The sequence below is a fragment of the Pelodiscus sinensis genome, chromosome 1 (genome assembly GCF_052426305.1).
Source record: "Pelodiscus sinensis isolate ZL-2025 chromosome 1, ASM5242630v1, whole genome shotgun sequence".
In the NCBI taxonomy this organism is placed as follows: domain Eukaryota; kingdom Metazoa; phylum Chordata; order Testudines; family Trionychidae; genus Pelodiscus; species Pelodiscus sinensis.
In genome coordinates, this window is record NC_143052.1 from 109,375,362 (window position 1) to 109,392,500 (window position 17,139).

The window sequence follows — 17,139 nt, forward strand, 5'->3', positions numbered from 1 at the left end:
GGCAGGAAAACGGCGGGGGTGGGAAGGAGGCCAAAGGTGCTAGGTGGGGAGCAATTTAAGCTGTGGGTTGGAAGCAGAGCAGGGACCGGCCACACAACCAGCCAGAGAGGGGTGGCAGCTCCCCCTTCCAGCAGCGGAAAGGGAAAACAGCCAGTGAGCAGCAGCTGGGTGCAGCTAGCAGGGGGCCTAGGGCTTGGTTCTAGCTGTCGGAGCTAGTGCTGCCCATGCCTAGTGGCGGCCCTAGGTGGATGCAGCACATAGGTGCCTAGGCATCATGACATTTGAGGTGCCCCAAATGTAGTGGTGCCCTAGGCAGCAGTGTATGCCAGCAGACAGCCCTGAGCTCTGTATCTGACGGCTGATGCCACAATCACATGCTGCAGGGAGCACTCTGCGAACAATAACAATGTACACACGGGGATTAACTGTTCCCGAAGAGAGCTCACATACAACCCTCTTGCTGCATCAGAGCGGAGACAGGGTTAGAGAACCAGGTCAGGCATGAGGTGAAGCGACGCCCTAAGCAGCATTGCGGGTGGTCCTGCAATGAATCAGTGCTCTGGTTCTTGCATTTGTCTCATTCTCTCTCACACACATGCATGCGTGCACAGGGAGCGGACACAAAAAATGTGGACTTTGGGGGCCCAACCTCGCTCCTATTGAAGTCATTGACAGTTTTGCTATTTGATTGCAAGGGGCAGCAGATCAGGCTTTTAATTTCATGTGTAACTGTGGCCAGATATTGTGCAAAGGAGTTTTACGCTTGCGAATCCCCAATGTGCCTGTATATGGAATTTTGGATTCAATACATTGTACATTAAATTAACAAAAAAACATGAGGAGATCACATGACCAGTCAGCCACAGAACGGCAGCCACTGCCAATACTATGAACAGGATCCTCCTCTGTTCCAAATGAGTATCATCCGTGTCAGCCAGAAAGGGCTAGAGGTCCACTGCCAGTTAAGCAGAGTGCACGGCAGATAGAACCTGCGCCTGAATGAGCAGGGAGACTGCATTTGCCTCTTTGCCTGGGAGAATCCCTTTCAAAGCAGACAAGAATCATTCCTACACCAAGAGTATGGGGACTGAGGAACCCCCTGGGTAAACAAATTAAATCAGAAGCATGAGGCACTTCTGCTTTTCCCTGGAGCTGTTGCAGCGATTCCCATCCCTTCCACAAAAGCCTGGGTCCTTGTGTTCCACTTACCATACACCCAGCCGATACAGACAACTTCAAAGATGGCCAGGAACAGTAGGCACGTACCACTGGCAGCATAATAGTCAAACAGCTGGAAGATGTACATTCCACCCTGCAACAGGCAGAGAAAGGGGAGACATGGAGGGCAAAAGGGAAACATGCAAGAGAAAAATGACTCAAGTGGAATTTGCACAATTACAAAAACAAGGCTGAGGGACAAGGGAAACGCACCTAGAGCAAAGGGGCAAAGGAGCTGGTATCTCTAGCTAGGCATGTCCACACGAGGGCTATGTCTAGACTGCATCTCTCTGTTGACAGAGGGATGCAGATTAGGCACATTGAAATCGCTAATGAAGCAGGGATTTAAATATCCTGTGCTTGATTAGCATAAACATGGCCGCTGCTTTTTTTGACATGGAGCTTTGTTGACAAAAAGTGACAGTTTAGACACAGATCTGTCAAAAATAAACCCTTTTTTGATAGATCCTGTATTCCTCAAAAAATTAGGTTTACAGGATCTGTCGAAAAAGGGTTTATTTTCGATAGATCCGAGTCTAGACTGCTGCTTTTTGTCAAAGCTCCATGTCAAAAAAAAGCGGTGGCCATGTTTATGCTAATGAAGCACGGGATATTTAAATCCCTGCTTCATTAGCAATTCCAATGTGCCTAATCTGCATCCCTCTGTCGACAGAGGGATGCAGTCTAGACACGCCCTAGGATATTAACTATGATAGGTACTGCCATGCCCTAAAATAACGATCAGTCATGGGGCAAGGATAATGTTTCACAACCATTTCAGAGCACAACTTCAGTCTCTACAGAAAATGGGGATTTTTTTTTTAAATGCTGCTATAGACCATTCTTCATGGTGAGTTCTAGCACTGTTTCTGAATGGAATCCTTGGCTAAGTTGAGTTTGGGGGGTAAAGGCCTTCGGCTCTCTGTTGTACAATGGACCGAGCCCCTGTTCTACTCTCAGGAGAGTTATTTGTAGATTTTGACTCTTGAGCGTGTTCTCACAGCTTGTCTCAACAAGAAAATAGAACCCCCAATAAAATAAAAGTGGTGCAGAGACATTCTAAAATTATTCAACCCCTTGAATGGCCACTGAGACAGAAGTAAAGCTTTCCTATTAATCCCACTAATTAAGTGTAGTGTTTAGATTAACCCCCAGTGATGGGCAACGTCTGAAAGCCTCAGGGAAGTTGGATAGGTCCTGAAGTCCTGATTCAATTTTCAGTCAGTCCTTATCCAAGCAAAGCTCCTCTTGCCTTCTGGGGGAGATTTCCCAAGTAAAATCTCAGCAAGGCCCTTGGACTTTTCATATGACCGCAGAAATGCCATTCAAGAGAGGTTAAGGGGTGTATTAGATAACAAGATCCTGCTGTCTCCAGAATAAGAGGAGCAGCTATCAGCAACTTCTTTCCTCTAACTTAATCTAGGACCTGCTTTCAACAGCCTTCCAACCCTCAGTCCTGTTTTCCACAGAGAACGTGCCTTTCCTTTGAAGACCTCCACTATGGCAAAGACTAGCAGCTTTCACATCTTGTGTGTAGCTCATCTACTTTTGACCTGAGAGCCATCAGAATAGGAGTTTGGATAAAGAGTACCTTTCAGATGGACTTTCCCTGGTGCTAGGTTATCTCTGAGATATACCCCAGAGGACTCAGCTACACAGTATTACAGTATCTCAATTGGCACTATATAAGAAAGAAGAAATATTGGCTATGATATGCGCCAGCTGATAAACTAAGCTAAACAGAGAGTTCTATATCTCATAGAACTAGAAGGGACCTTGAGAGGTCATTGAGTCCAGTCCCCTGCCCTCATAGCAGGACTATGTACCCTCTCTGACAGATTTGCCCCAGATGCCTAAATGGCCCCCCTCAAGGATTGAACTGACAATCCTGGGTTTAGCAGACCAATGCTGAAACCACTGAGCTATCCTTTCCCCCTACAGTTTGAAATGCAAACTTGAGGCAGGTAACACTCTATGAACATGTCCATATCCTCTCCTCTAGCATGTACTTCTCTACTTACCTCAGTGACTAGCATCAGGCCAAGCAGGTAGCAAATGACTGAAATGGCCAGAATCAGCAGCTCACGGCGTCCTTTCCTCTGCAGAACTTCGGGGTACATGTCGACAATAGCCGTCACCAGGCTCTCAACACAGACGAACTGCAGAAGAATTCGTGTCAAGAAACCAAGGACCCAATGTCTCTCCTTTCCTCCCCATCCTCTTTCCTAATTCTATTCAGTCTCTCTCTTCTTTTTCATACATCTGAAGCATGAACTGCTTAGAAACAGGGAGACATCACTATGTCTGAAAGGACTGAGAACCAAAGGCTGGTCTACACTATGGAGACAAGCTGATCTAAGCTACACAATTTAAGTCACTTTGGTAGTGAAACTCAAGTTGGTGTAGCTTACAGCTACTTACTGAAAGGTCCACATTGTTTTGGGTCATGTGATGGATGGGAGGGGTAGTACTCTTTTCTAACCATCCCAGCACTCAGTAACTAAACGGCTAAACCGAGGGTATCCAGGAAGTGTTGGCAGGGAGCCAGAAGAACCAATGGGAAGAAAGCGTTGAGATTTTAATTGAAAGGGAATCTGCCTGATGCAGTTCTCCTGTGTGAGTTCAAACCAGGAGCCGGGGAGGAAAAGATGACTTGAAGGTATTTTTTAAGTCTCTTGCGGATCCCCACCTTCTGCACTTGAAGCGCCAGAGTGGGGAATAGCCCTGACAGGTCACCAGGAGAAACTCTCCCATTGACTACTCTTCTTGTTCAGTATCAGAGTCAATGGGAGAGCGATCAGCAGTGGATTTAGCAAGTCTTCCCTTGACCCACTAAATCGAGCTTCAGTGTCAATCCACCCAATAGTAGAGACAAACCCTAAGTGAAGTGGAGTTACCATAGGTGTAACAGGAATTGACCAGCCCAGAGGAGTGACTGGAGCCACATCTGGAACTAAGTGAAATTATCACAATCCCTGAAGCTGAAGTAATGCGGATGTTGAGATACAAGGAACATGGAGACAACTGGGGAATTGCACCTCAGCTCAAGGGGCTAACCAGACACAAATTATTTATCACGAGGAACCACTGTGCTAGAAAAGTTACTTCCGGGAAACAGTGAGGTACTGCAGGTCACAAGTCACACATCTGGAATCAAGAACACTCATAGTACAGTTTCCTTCACACTAGTTACAGATGAGGATCATCAGAATGCAAAGGGGGTCCTAGTGAACTGAGAAGTGGTTGACACAAAATGTGTAGTACAGTGCCCCCCTGTTCATTAGGTATGACTGCTGGCCCCTAAGGGCAGACTTGGAGGGAAGGAATAAGATGTGTAGCTGCTAATTGCCACTGGATTGCCAGAGACTGATGCTGGAAGGGGCAGGTGCTGCAGGTCACCGTTATGGAGCAACTCAGCACCAGCTGACTGCTGGGATATACTGGCCAGCTCTAAGTATTTACATAGTAATATAGATGTATGACAAGTGTTTCAGGTAACAGAGACATACAACCATTTCCCACCCATGAGTTATGACCTACACCCAACTCTCAAACCTGTGACAAACACCCTGGAGTTACAGGGAAAGACGAAGGATGTTTACTGTACCTGGCTGTCCAGTCCCAGGAAGATCAGCATAAGGAAGAACAGGCAGGACCAGAGCTGAGACACGGGCATCATCGTTACAGCCTTTGGATATGCAATGAATGCTAGGCCGGGACCTGTTAATCAGATGGCTGAGTAAGGATGCGGTTTCCCGAACAACGTGACCCAGCAACACACAAACCAGTTTCATATGTTAAAAAAAACTCAGCCTGCCAAAACCTCACTTCTCCAGAGCATACTCTGCGATGGGCAGGGTGGGGCGAGTGACACGGGATGAGTGGCTGGTTTTGGAAAGAAGAATCAGGGATTGAAAAACAGCAGGCAATGCAACTCAGGCATGGACAGTGGAACTAAGTTCATCAAGGAAAGCAGAGACTGAAGCCATGTTTCTGCCCAGCAGAGGCCAGAGCCTCTGAGTCTGCCAAATAGGTCAAGGTTGTTCTGAGCAACTGGACCGGGGACACTTGCAATTACAGAGGATGTAGATTCGGTTCAAGGTAGCAGCACTGATAACCTCATGGGCTGGCCTCAATCAAAAAGTGTGAGCTCCTAAAGCAGGGGTGGGAAACCTGAGGTCCAGGGCCCAGATGTGGGCCCTGGCTTGTCTGGCTCCAGCCCTTGTATTGGGAAGCCCATGCTGGTGCTCCACCCTCCCTCCCCCCGCATTGCCCTGAAGGGCTGGAACACACAAAATCTACTAGCCTGGATCCTCCAAAGCTCTGGTGTATGAGGGGAATGTGGGAAAAGTCATTCTCCTTCTCAGTCGAGGGCCACGTCAGTGAGGGATTGGGGTGTTGTTGCACTTCACACCTGCATGCAGCCTCCAACTGATTTTTCTGCTGGTCAGTGGCCCCTGATCTAAAAATGGTTCCCCACCCCTGTCTTAAAGCATGAAGGGATTTGATAAGTTTTGCTTTTGGTCCTGCCATGGTGAGAAAGCACTTACCTGACTCGGCCACTTCTGAAATGGGTATGCCCTGTTCTTGTGCCATGAAGCCTAGCACAGAGAAGATTGCGAAGCCAGCTACAAAGCTGGTGGCACTATTCAGGAAACACAGCATGAAGCAGTCCCTGTTGGGGCATAACCAAAGAGAGACACAGAGATAGCATTGTTTACCTCAGCACGTTTACCGGGCTGTGCACAGCTTTCTTGGTGGGATGTGAAGCCTTGCTCTGAGTTACCGTAACACTAGCCTGAAACTTCCCAAGAGGTCTACATCCTGAAACAAAACTCATCAGCCTACAGCCTGAACCCAAGGCACTACTGGAACTATATGATTATACCTGGCAGAAAAAAAGACCAAGGGCTGCAGCCATACACTCTAAGCAAGATGCCTAAGTGACATCAACAGGGGTCTGGCTCAACAGAAATCATCACATGTGGGTAGAACAATGGACCCAATATTGAGAGGAAAAAGAATCCTTAAACAACAAGGGACCTGACCCAAAACCGTCTGAAACCAACAGAAAGACTCCTATTGACTTGAGTGGGCTGGGGATCAGGCCTGACAGAAAAAGGAAGTAGAAGCAATAGGCCCAGGATGTAAAAGAACCAATCATGCCAAGCAAAGCTGATCCTCTTGCCGATAGAACTAAAAACATACAGAGGATGCACTAAAGGGACCATAATTTGGAGTCTTTCTAAGGCATTTGATGTTGTGGGCCGAATTCTCTTCTTTAAACCACTGTGAACCTGAAGTAATTCCTCTGAAATCAGACCTAGGTAACTGAACTAAATTTGGCCACATGCACCATTCAATCTTATTTCCATATCATGTCACATTTGAGAATACTCAACTCAAAAATGGCACCTCCAGAAGCACTGTGCCCCTCTCTCTCACTCACCCAGATGCAAGAGTGCCACCTATGGAGCCACCAAAGTCATTTCTTGTAGCACTTGGGTTTTCCGGGGAAGTCTCCTATCCAGTTGCTGAGCTCTGCTTAGCTTGTGAGAGCTGACAAGAGCAGAAGATGAAATGGCATGGGCCCCACACTACATGCTGCCCACATGGTCCTCAACTGGATGGGAGAGGAAGAGAGGTCCAGGCTGCCCCTACCTGTAGCAGTTGTTATTGTACTTGTTGTAGCTACCCAAGGCTGTCAGGCACCCCTGGCAGATGGCATAAGAGAAGAAGATCTGAGTGCCTGCATCCATCCATACCTGGAACAGAAAAGAACAATGATTTCCAGCCCTCACTGCCAAGGAAATAAGTGGTTAAGTCTTGTCAAGGTACACACACCTTGTGGCAGCACCCGGTCAGACATGGAGAAAATTAACACCAGGCAGGGAAGGGAAGAATCCATACAGGGGGTGACAGGTCTCTGAGAAGCCAGGTTGATGGTCCTAGCTTGGGAGACTGAAGTGAAGATTCTACTGCAAAAAGGGAGGATTTTCCTTCCGGACTCTAACAGCGTCTCTCAAATAGTCTCAGGAAGAATGGGTTTGAGTAGGGGAAGGGAGAGTGCTTTTTAAGCTGTGGGGTGTCCGTGGCACAATCTCTCCTTCCCCAGCTACACTGATGCAGGACATGTTCCACAGGGGCTGTCATCATCCATATCTCCAAGGCAGTAATTCAGGGGCTAGATCAATCGCAAACACCATTCATTTTTTCTAAGCTAATGTGCCTGCAGAACGTACAGAGAGGACGCCTGGGGATGTGGCATGGTATAAAGACTGAATTGGCACAAACAGGGATCATCTCGCTGCTTGGGAGTGACACATAAAAGGAAACAAGTGCCTATAAAACTTGTATAGGACACCGCATTACCTGGTATTCCCTTACTCCTCAGAGTGGAGGAAGATAAGGATGCTGGGAGCAGTCAGGAAACATTGTGGTCCTAGTTTTTCATGACCCCTCATGGCTTTCATTAATTCGGGTTCCCCTTTTACCCTGGCATGCATCCAAAGCAGCAGAGTCTGTTGTTAATTTTTACCCTCAGCTTTTGGCTCTTCTTCCACATCTCTGTGTTGATAGCACTTTCTCTCACACAATGGCTGCGTCTAAACTGGCAAGTTTTTCCGCAAAAGCAGACTGGCAAGTTTTTCCTGTGTTTCTGCTTTTGCGGAAAAACTTGCCAGCTGTCAACACTGGCCGCTTGAATTTCCACAAGAACACTGACGATCTCATGTAAGATTGTCAGTGTTCTTGCGGAAATACTATACTGCTTCCCTTTGGGCAAAAGCCCTCTTGCGCAAATGCTTTTGCACAAGAGGGCCAGTGTAGACAACGCGGTATTGTTTTGCTAAAAAAGCCCTGATCGCGAAAATGGCGATCGGGGCTTTCTTGCGCAAAACCATGTCTAGACTGGCACAGACGCTTTTCCGCAAAAAGTGCTTTTCCGTTAAAAGCATTTGCGGAAAATCATGCCAGTCTAGACGTAGCCAATGTGATGCTAGTACATGGGGCCACAAAAGATGGGCTGCAGTGCCCAGCACCTACCACACAGCCAGGGAAGGACCTTAGTAGAAAGTTAAAAGCCAGGAAGGAAAACCCTGTCCAGCAATGTTCCCTGTAAGCTTGGGTGGCCACCCAGGAGAGATTCAAATACCTCCCAGCTGATTAGCAGAGCACCCATAGCTGGTGGTCTGTGTTTCTACTGGTGGTGCACATACACACGTCTTGGTGCATATAACAAAATGTATTCCACACACGCATGGAAAAATTAGAGGGAACATTGCTGTCCAATATCCTTAGTCTCCCCTAAACAGTGCCCAGCAGGCTTCTAAGTCGTTGCAAATTGTCAGACCTTCCAGCCAGCCACTGCTGTTTAAATTAACTGAGATCTCTCATGGATCCAGATCTATGAATTCATAGAGGAAGCTGTAACATAGCCATCCCAATAGAATCGAGGTCCCACCTTCTCCACAACATGCTTGTCCAAAATTCTGCAGCAAGGTGTCTGGCTCCTTCAGAGCTCCCATGAGACAGACCAGAAATTCCACATCAACTTCATTTAAATTAGAAAATGGAGGCTTTTAATTCAGTGATTTTGAATAAAACACTTAGCCTGTGTGGCTTATTTTGATATTAAAATTAAATTTATTTTAAGCTGCCTCCATGTTTTCAGCATGTTACAGACAGGGAGCAACAGGTCTGCAGAAATTCTGATGGTGTTCAGAATGCCCAGAACCCAAACTCTCTCCCCCATCCCCAGCCTAAGGCTCTGGGAAGGAGTTTGGGTGTAGATGGGTGGCAGGGTGAGGACCCATAGGTGGCACATGGATCTGGACTTTGCAGGATCCGGGCCCCAGAGCAGGAATATTCCTGGTGCCCGGGCACCATGGGCTCATATAATTTGCTGCCCTTGGCCACAGATTGTTGACAACACATAACTGCCTCTGAGAGCCATCAGAAGCTGGAGGTGTTAGTTGCTGGACAGGGAGCAGTCGGGCCTTTTGCCATCTGGGAGGATTCAGTAGGTAGTTTGAGACTGTGGGAAAAGCACATTAGTTGGATTCTTCTGCTAAAATAATCAGCAGTGAATTAATTAACCTTTAAATACTTACCTTTAGGTGTCAGAATTAACACCCCCACAGGGATGCATGGGGGCAGTCCTCCCATCTCTGAATTAGTGTTTCAGGCTATCTAAAAACTCAGGGAACTAACACTGAATGCAAGTTATACACTTTCAAGATTTTTTTCCCCCTAATGATAAGGGCTAGGAACAATGGTTTTTTTTAAATGAAGCTGAGACTCTGGAGCATAATTCTGCAAGAAGGTGCACATCTCACAACAAGTGACAGAGAATAAAAGGGCTTCTGTTTATTAAAACTGATCATTTATGACTTCTATAGTTACCTATACTCCTTCTACAGTTTCTCTTAATACTAGGATGCTGGCCTCCCGGGGGATACTCCAGCCTCTTCCAAGAGAAGCTGAAGCCAGGCCAGAAAAAATGAAGAGAGTATTTTCCCCCCTTAGTTAATCTTCATTTAACTTGAGACTCAACAAAACCATTTGTCATACACTGAATATTTAATAGATGCTTCTGCATTTGCCAAGCGCCTAAATAGAAATGGCTTACCATATCCATATCTTTCCAGCACCCTGAGAAAAAGGCTATGTTTGTGCTGAGGGGAAGGGGGAGATTCCCCCCTCAGTCCTTTTAAAGAGGCTGCAATGATTTGTCAATCTCTTAGGGCATGTCTACACAGCAGGGCAAAAGGCGAATTAAGCTATGCAACTTGTCAAACAGCTTAATTTGGCTTTTGGCGCTGTTTACACAGCAGGAAGTCTGAGGAAGAACACTCTCTTTGACTTCCCTTATTCCTCGTGAAATGAGGGTTACAGGAGTTGGAGTAAGAAGCCCCTTATTTCGAAATAATTTCGAAATAACGGGCTTGCTGTATAGACACACTCTGTTATTTCGGAATCATGTCAGTTATTCTGAAATAACGATGCTGTGTAGACATACCCTTAGGGGTGGAAAATCCAACCTGATGTAGCACTCAATTAAGGCCTGATCCTGCAAAGTGCTGAACTCCTCCTTTTCCCACCATCATGTTGTTGGAGTATGAGGCTGTATTCACCCACCTGTGGATCTGAAAGCCGGGAAATGTCTGGCTTCAGGTAGAATATGATCCCTTCAATAGCACCAGGCAAGGTGGCTCCTCGAATCAGCAAGACTAAAAGCATCAAGTAGGGAAATGTGGCCGTGAAGTAAACAACCTGGAAGCAGAGAAAAGGATAAAAATGATGTTGTGTCATCTTATGCTACACCCAAAGAAAATCCCTCTAACTCTATTATTAACACCACCTGCGTTTTTAAATCCCCTAATCTTCTGCTTTCACTTTCTAATTAAAGGTCCTGAAAACATTTTTATTCCTGGGCAAATTTTTCAAAAGTGAATTGGAAGGGGGTGGGGCAGCAATTTGAGACACCTTACAGGAGCCTGATTTTCAATAAGCGATTGCTCAGCACACTGAAAAATGAGGGGCTCTTTAAGGTATCTCCACTTGAATCTGAGGGCTCCCAAAATCTTGATGCATTTTTGAAAGCCTTGACCACAGTAACCCGCCTGCCCTTTCTGCTGTGTGGGAAATTAAATGGATTGGCTTAAGGAACTGTTGGAACAGAATGAATCATTAATGAAATACTTTAGCTCCTTTTTCTCCTTGTGGAATTGAATATCAGTGAGCAAGCTGCAATTTCCCTAAACGTATTCGTTATTCAGAGTCACTCAAATAATTTCCTTTAGAATTTTTGTTCACACTCTGGATTGATGGCAAATAGTCAAACAAAGTAATTTATGTTATTTGACCAGTGGCACCAGAACATTTTTTAAAGTGGTTGTGCTGAGCCCACTTACACCTGTCCATCTCCACCCCCAGCATAGGCCAGGAGCAAAGCCCCGGTAGGGCTGGAAGCAGAATCCTTAGTGCATGGGGCAGAAGCTGGGAATCCAGCACGCAGGGTTGGTAGCAGAGGCTTCTGGCATGCAGGGCTCAAAACAAGATCCCCACATGTGGAGCTGGCAGCAGAGCTCCCCTGCCCCCCTCCCCACACACATACACACACGCCCCTCTAGTTCTTGTGCCTATGCATTTGACTATAATTGGACAAATAAGGAACAGAGCACTGCTTGTGTTCCCTGACTGGATGAGCGTAGAAGTACTGCTGGCACTGAAATTTGTTTTTGAAATTCACTTTCTGTGAACATTTATGCTAGTAAACTAGATTTATTCAAAGCACGAGGGTAAGAAACACAAAAGGAATGCAAATGTGGCCATAGTGAATTGGTTTTTAAAAACCTCAGACTTTTCATATAATTTTTTTCCCTCAGCAATAATAGGCATTAAGATACTGGTACTGCTGTGCCTTTAAGTACTGACTATTAACCATGAACTCACCGACACCATGTTCTACAGGCTTCTTTCCTCTGATCCCACTGTGGAGCACTAAAAGAAACTACATCATCAGCTCAAGAAACTCCCTGCTAGAGTTTGGGACCAAATCTATACAAACACACCCCCAGAGCCCTAACCAGCTGCATGCTATCTGATACCCAAGATCTACGAACCTGGAAATCCCATCATCTCAGGCATTGGCACACTTATAGCAGTATTATCTGACTATGTTGACTCTCTCCTCAGATCCTATGCTACCAGCACTTCGAGCTATGTTTGAAACACAGCTGACTTCCCAAGGTGACTACAGAGCATCAGTAATCTTCCTGAAAACACCATCCTGGCTACCATGGACGTAGAAGCTCTTTATACCAGCATTCCACATGAGACTGGACTACAAGCTGTCAGGAACACTATCCACGAAGCTGCCATAGCACGCCTGGAGGCAGAGCTATGTGACTTTATCTTCACCCATAACTATTTCCAGTTTGGGGACAATTTATATCTTCAAGCCAGCGGCACTGCTATGGGCACCTAAACGGCCCTACAAAATGCCAACATCTTCATGGCGGACCTTGAACATCATTTCCTCAGCTCTCGTCCCCTAGCACCATTACTCTACATATGCTCCATTGATGACATTGCCAGCATATGGACCCACAGAAGGGAGACACTTGAAGAATTCCACAGGGATTTCAACAATTTCTACCCCACTATCTACCTTGGCCTGGACCAGTGCACACAAGAGATCCACTTCCTTGACATTACAGTACAAATAAATGATGGTCACAAACATCAACCTATACTGGAAACTACTGACCTCTATTCTTACCTACACACCTCTAGCTTCCATTCAGGACACATCACATGATGCATTGTCTATAACCAACCCCTAAGATACAACTGGATTTGCTCTAATCCCACATACAGAGACAAATGCCTACAAGTTTTTTATTAGACATTCTTAAAAGTAAATACCCCACTTGGGGAAGTGAGGAAACAGATTGACAAAGCCAGACAAGTATCCAGAAATCAACTACTTCAAGACAGGCACAAAAAGGAAAACAGCAGAACACCACCTACATCCCCAAGCTTAAACCCCTCCAGTGCATTATTGCCAAGATACAGCCTATCCTGGAAAATGACTCCTCATTCTCACAGGCTTTGGGAGACAGCCAATCCTAACCTACAGACAACTCCCCCAACCTGAAGCAAATCCTTTCCAGCAGCAACCACACATCATATTTCAGATACACTTATGCAGGAACCTACCCCTGCAACAAAGCCCATTGCCAACTCTGTCCACATATCTATACAAGCAACATCATCTCATAAGCCACACCATCTGGGACTCATACAACTGCACATCCTCTAATGTAATATACACCATCAAGTGCCAGCAATGCCCCTCTGCTGTGTGTATAGGCCAAACCGGACAGTCACTATGACAAAGGATAAATGGACACAAATCAGATATCAGAAATGGTAACACATTAACCTGTAGGGGAACATTTTAATCTGCCTGGTCACTCAATCATGGATTTAAATGTAGCTATTTTTCTATCAAGGAATTTCACTAACCAATTACAGAGAGAGTCTGCAGAACTGGAATTCATCTACAGATAAGACACTGTTACTCTGGGCTTGAACAAAGACATTAAATGGTTGGCGCATTACAAAGCCAATTTCTGCCACCTTTAACATCTGCAGTTCCACATCAAAAGCTATGCACATCCAGCCCACTTAATTGGCCTCATTAGTATAGGTCCTACAATTGACAGGCACTTCTTCTGCTGTTATATCTCTCTTTTAGTTTCTGTTGTTTCCAGTCCAACTGATCTGATGAACTGAGTTTTACTCATGAAACTCATTATTCTATATATTTTAGTCTTTAAGGTACCACAGGATTACTCGTTTTCCAGTCAAGAGTTGACTTCCTGTTGCCTACAGAGCTCCTCAAATAATCTCACACCAGTGCAAATATTCAACTGAGAATGTTTTAAGAGATGCTGTGAATTCTCTACTGCTTTTTTGTAATATGCCAAAGCACAATTTTTATGAGTGTAAGAAACAGAGCAGAATAGTTAAATTATTTGACAGTATCCCATAAGATTAGTAAATTTTGAGGCAGAAGGGACTATTACAATCATCTAGTCCAGGGATGGGCAAGAGGCAGCTAGCGGGCCGGATTCAGCCTGCCAAGCCGCCGGATCCAGCCTGCGACTGCTTCACTAGCACCCTTACTGCAGAGCAGGAGCGCCTGCTTTAAACAGCAGGCTGCTAATTGCTCGGCAAGCTAGGCAGTGCTGGAGGAGAAAGCTTTGCATACTGTCCCTGCCTCCAGCAAAATCCCCAAGCTCCCATTGGCCAGTTTCAAGCCAAAAGGAGCTGAGAAATTTTGATGAAGACAGGGTCAGTGAATGAAGCCTCCTCACTCCTCCTCCTCCCACCATCCCTCCTTCCTTTCCTGTGCAGGAGCAGAGCCACATGGAGCAGCCTACAGGAATGGAGTCTGCAGAGCTGCTGGCTGGGAGCCACTTAGGTAAGCTCCTCCCAGCCAGGCCCTGACTCTGGCACCCCACCCCCTCTCTCCCCTTAACTACCTGCCCCAGGCCACCATCCAAACTCTCTGTATCCCCTCTCTCCACCTCCTCCAGGTGACAACTCCCTCCCAAGACCCTGCACTCCCTTCCTATATCCCTCCCCTAGGCCAGAATCCTTTCCTGCACATATACCCTTCTCTGACCCTGCACCCCAAACCCCTGTCTCAGATTATAACCTCTTCCTTCACCCAAACTCCCTCTCAGACCCCACACTGCCTCCTGCACCCCAGTCCTCCATCCCATGCGCCCTTCTATACTTCACCTGCCATCCCAGACCCCCATGTACCCTCCACAGAAGTGTGGCCCTTGACCACTTACAAAATCTTGGAGTGGCCCCCCCCCATTAAAAATTATTGCCCACCCCTGATCTAGTCTGACCTCCGGCATAAAACAGGCCATAGAACTTCACGTAGCAATTTCTGCATTAAGTCTATAACTTCTGAATCTACCACATGCCTAGATAAATTACTCTAGTGGTTAATTACTCTGTTAAACATTTGTACCTTATTTCTAGTATGAATTAGCTTCAGCTGCCAATCAATGGAGCCCTATACTGTCAGAAATATTCTGCCCATGTAAATATTTCTGACTGATTGCATCACCGTTTAACATTCTCTTTATTAAAATAAGTAGATTGAGACTTCTTTAGTCTCCCATTGTGAGAAGATATGGTAGGGAATTTTTTGGTCAAACTATTTTTGCCCATCAAAAAATGCAGATTGTCAAAACCAAAATGTTTCATGGAAAAGAATCGGTTTCAACAAATTTCAACTCAACGTGCTCTTTCTATAAAAAGTTTCAAAGTTGCCAACATGACAAATTCTGGCTTAGCAGTTCAAAATGACTTTAGAGCAGGGTTTCTCAAACTGGTCTATGGACCCACTCAGAGAAAGCTGCTACTAGGCTGCTCCAGTTTGTTTACTTACCAACTTTGCAGCCACAGAGCCTCGCGACTCCCATTGGCTGCAAACGGCAAACTGCAGCCAATGGGAGCCAGGAGACTCTGTGGCTATGGAGCCGGTAAGTAAATAAACCAGAGTAGCCTGTTAGCAGCTCTCTCAGGTTATGTCTACACTACATCCCTCTGTCGCCAGAGGGATGTAAATTAGACATATTGAAATTGCTAATGAAGCGGGGATTTAAATATCCCACGCTTCATTAGCATAAAAATGGCCGCCGCTTTTTGCCGCCGCAACAATTTGCCGGCAAAAAGCGGCAGTCTAAACGGGGATTGGTCGACAAGGAAAGCCTTTTCCATCTGATCTTGTAAACCTCGTTGCATGAGGCATAAGGTCCTGCCATGGTGAGAAAGCACTTACCTGACTCGGCGACAGAGGGATGTAGTCTAGACATACCCTCAGAGTGCAGCTATGGACCACTTTGAGAAACCCTGCGTTAGAACAAGAAAACTAAACTAATTTAAGTAAAAAAAGGTTGAAAACTTGTAATTGAAACATTTAAATTTAAACTAAACAGTTCAATTGACCCAAACTTAATTTTCTGGGAGGGGGGTGGGATTTTCAGTTTGTGAAAAAATTGAATACTTTTTACCTTTAGCTCTGATTCAAGCTGGGAAAAGTTTTTTTTTGAAATCTCAAAAAATTTCACAGGACAATGGTAAAACATGTTTCCTGGCCAGCTTTAACTGTAACACAGATTTTCCAGGACTCAGATCATTCTTGGAGCTCTTCTGAACCCTTTCCAATTTTTCTATATCATTTTAAAGTATATTTTTAAACCTCCACGTTTATACTTCAGTAGTTGATATTTTCTTAAGTGCAAAGAAAGACGAGAGAGGAGGAGACATGGATGTTTATTGAGTTCTTTGTCTCCCCACACACACATGTAGCAAGCAGGAGAGGGAAACTCGGTTCTTTTCCATTAAAGGCAAAGTGTCTTGCTGGCTCCACACATTCCCGTCTGAGAGTTAAGCCAAGGAGCACAATAGTAAAAATGATTAGTGAGCAATGTTGGCCTCGGATTTCACTATTTCGTCTAAGCTCTTTCCCTTGTCTCCCCTCTCTATTTGATTAGCTTTTTTTGCTCTTCTTGTTATGGACTAAATGCAAACCCAGAGTAAGCAGGGGCCACTCCACTCCAGTTGCACCCACCCACATCAGTCTGAAATGGCCCTAGGCCTAGCATGTTCCCGGCCTCTTTTCTCTTTCTTCTCTCTGTATCGTGGAATAGGCAAAGAAAGTGGGGAGGAGATGTAATGGCAGCGAGGAGGCGGCTTAGGGACTAAGGGGACAGAGTTTGCTCTTACTTTTCCTGTAGACTTGACTCCTTTCCAGATGCAGAAGTAGCAGATGACCCAGGCAAGCAGAAGGCAGAGAGCCAGCTCCCAGCGCACAGTGCCCAGATTGTGAATGCCATCTGTGAGTCCCAAGGCTCGCTTCCTGTCCGTTCAGGAGGAGAGAGAAAGGTTAATACCCCAGACTTGACTCTTCTGGCAGCCCTGAGCCCACAGTTTTCATACGCATCCTAGAGCACAGTTGCCCAATGTCCCTTACTTCCACTCTCGGACACTCTAGTCCTGACAGCTCTCCTGCAGCCTTGGTCACCATGGTGCGAGGGTTCTCAAACTGGGAGTCATGACCCCTCAGGGGGCTGTGTGGTTATTACATGGGTGGCTCCAAGTTCTCAACCTCCACCTCCAAATCCTGCTTCACCTCCAGCATTTAAAATACTATTAGATATTAAAAATATGTGATTTTAGTTTATAAGGGGGGAGGGGGCTCAGTTAGTGGCTTGCTGTGTGAAGGAGGTGACCAGTACAAAAAAAGGTAGGTATTCTCGAAATTGCCTCAGACTTTGCTGCGGTCCCCTAGCAGCCTGGCTCCTGCGGTTTCACCTCGCCCTTTAG

The 17,139-nt window shown here is 45.9% G+C and overlaps 1 protein-coding gene across 4 annotated transcripts in view; it reads right to left on the reverse strand.

Annotated features, from left to right (window-relative positions):
- SLC6A12 (solute carrier family 6 member 12) overlaps positions 1-17,139 on the reverse strand; it is a 54,145-nt gene that overhangs the window by 14,126 nt on the left and 22,880 nt on the right. For all 4 annotated transcript variants that reach the window (XM_075940841.2, XM_075940838.2, XM_075940853.2 and 1 more), the window contains exons 6-12: positions 16,540-16,672; positions 10,357-10,491; positions 6,880-6,983; positions 5,769-5,893; positions 4,826-4,938; positions 3,240-3,377; positions 1,210-1,312 (exon numbers count right to left, since the gene is read on the reverse strand). In XM_075940841.2, coding sequence (XP_075796956.2) covers positions 1,210-1,312; positions 3,240-3,377; positions 4,826-4,938; positions 5,769-5,893; positions 6,880-6,983; positions 10,357-10,491; positions 16,540-16,672 — 851 coding nt within the window. The remainder of the gene's footprint in view (positions 1-1,209; positions 1,313-3,239; positions 3,378-4,825; positions 4,939-5,768; positions 5,894-6,879; positions 6,984-10,356; positions 10,492-16,539; positions 16,673-17,139) is intronic.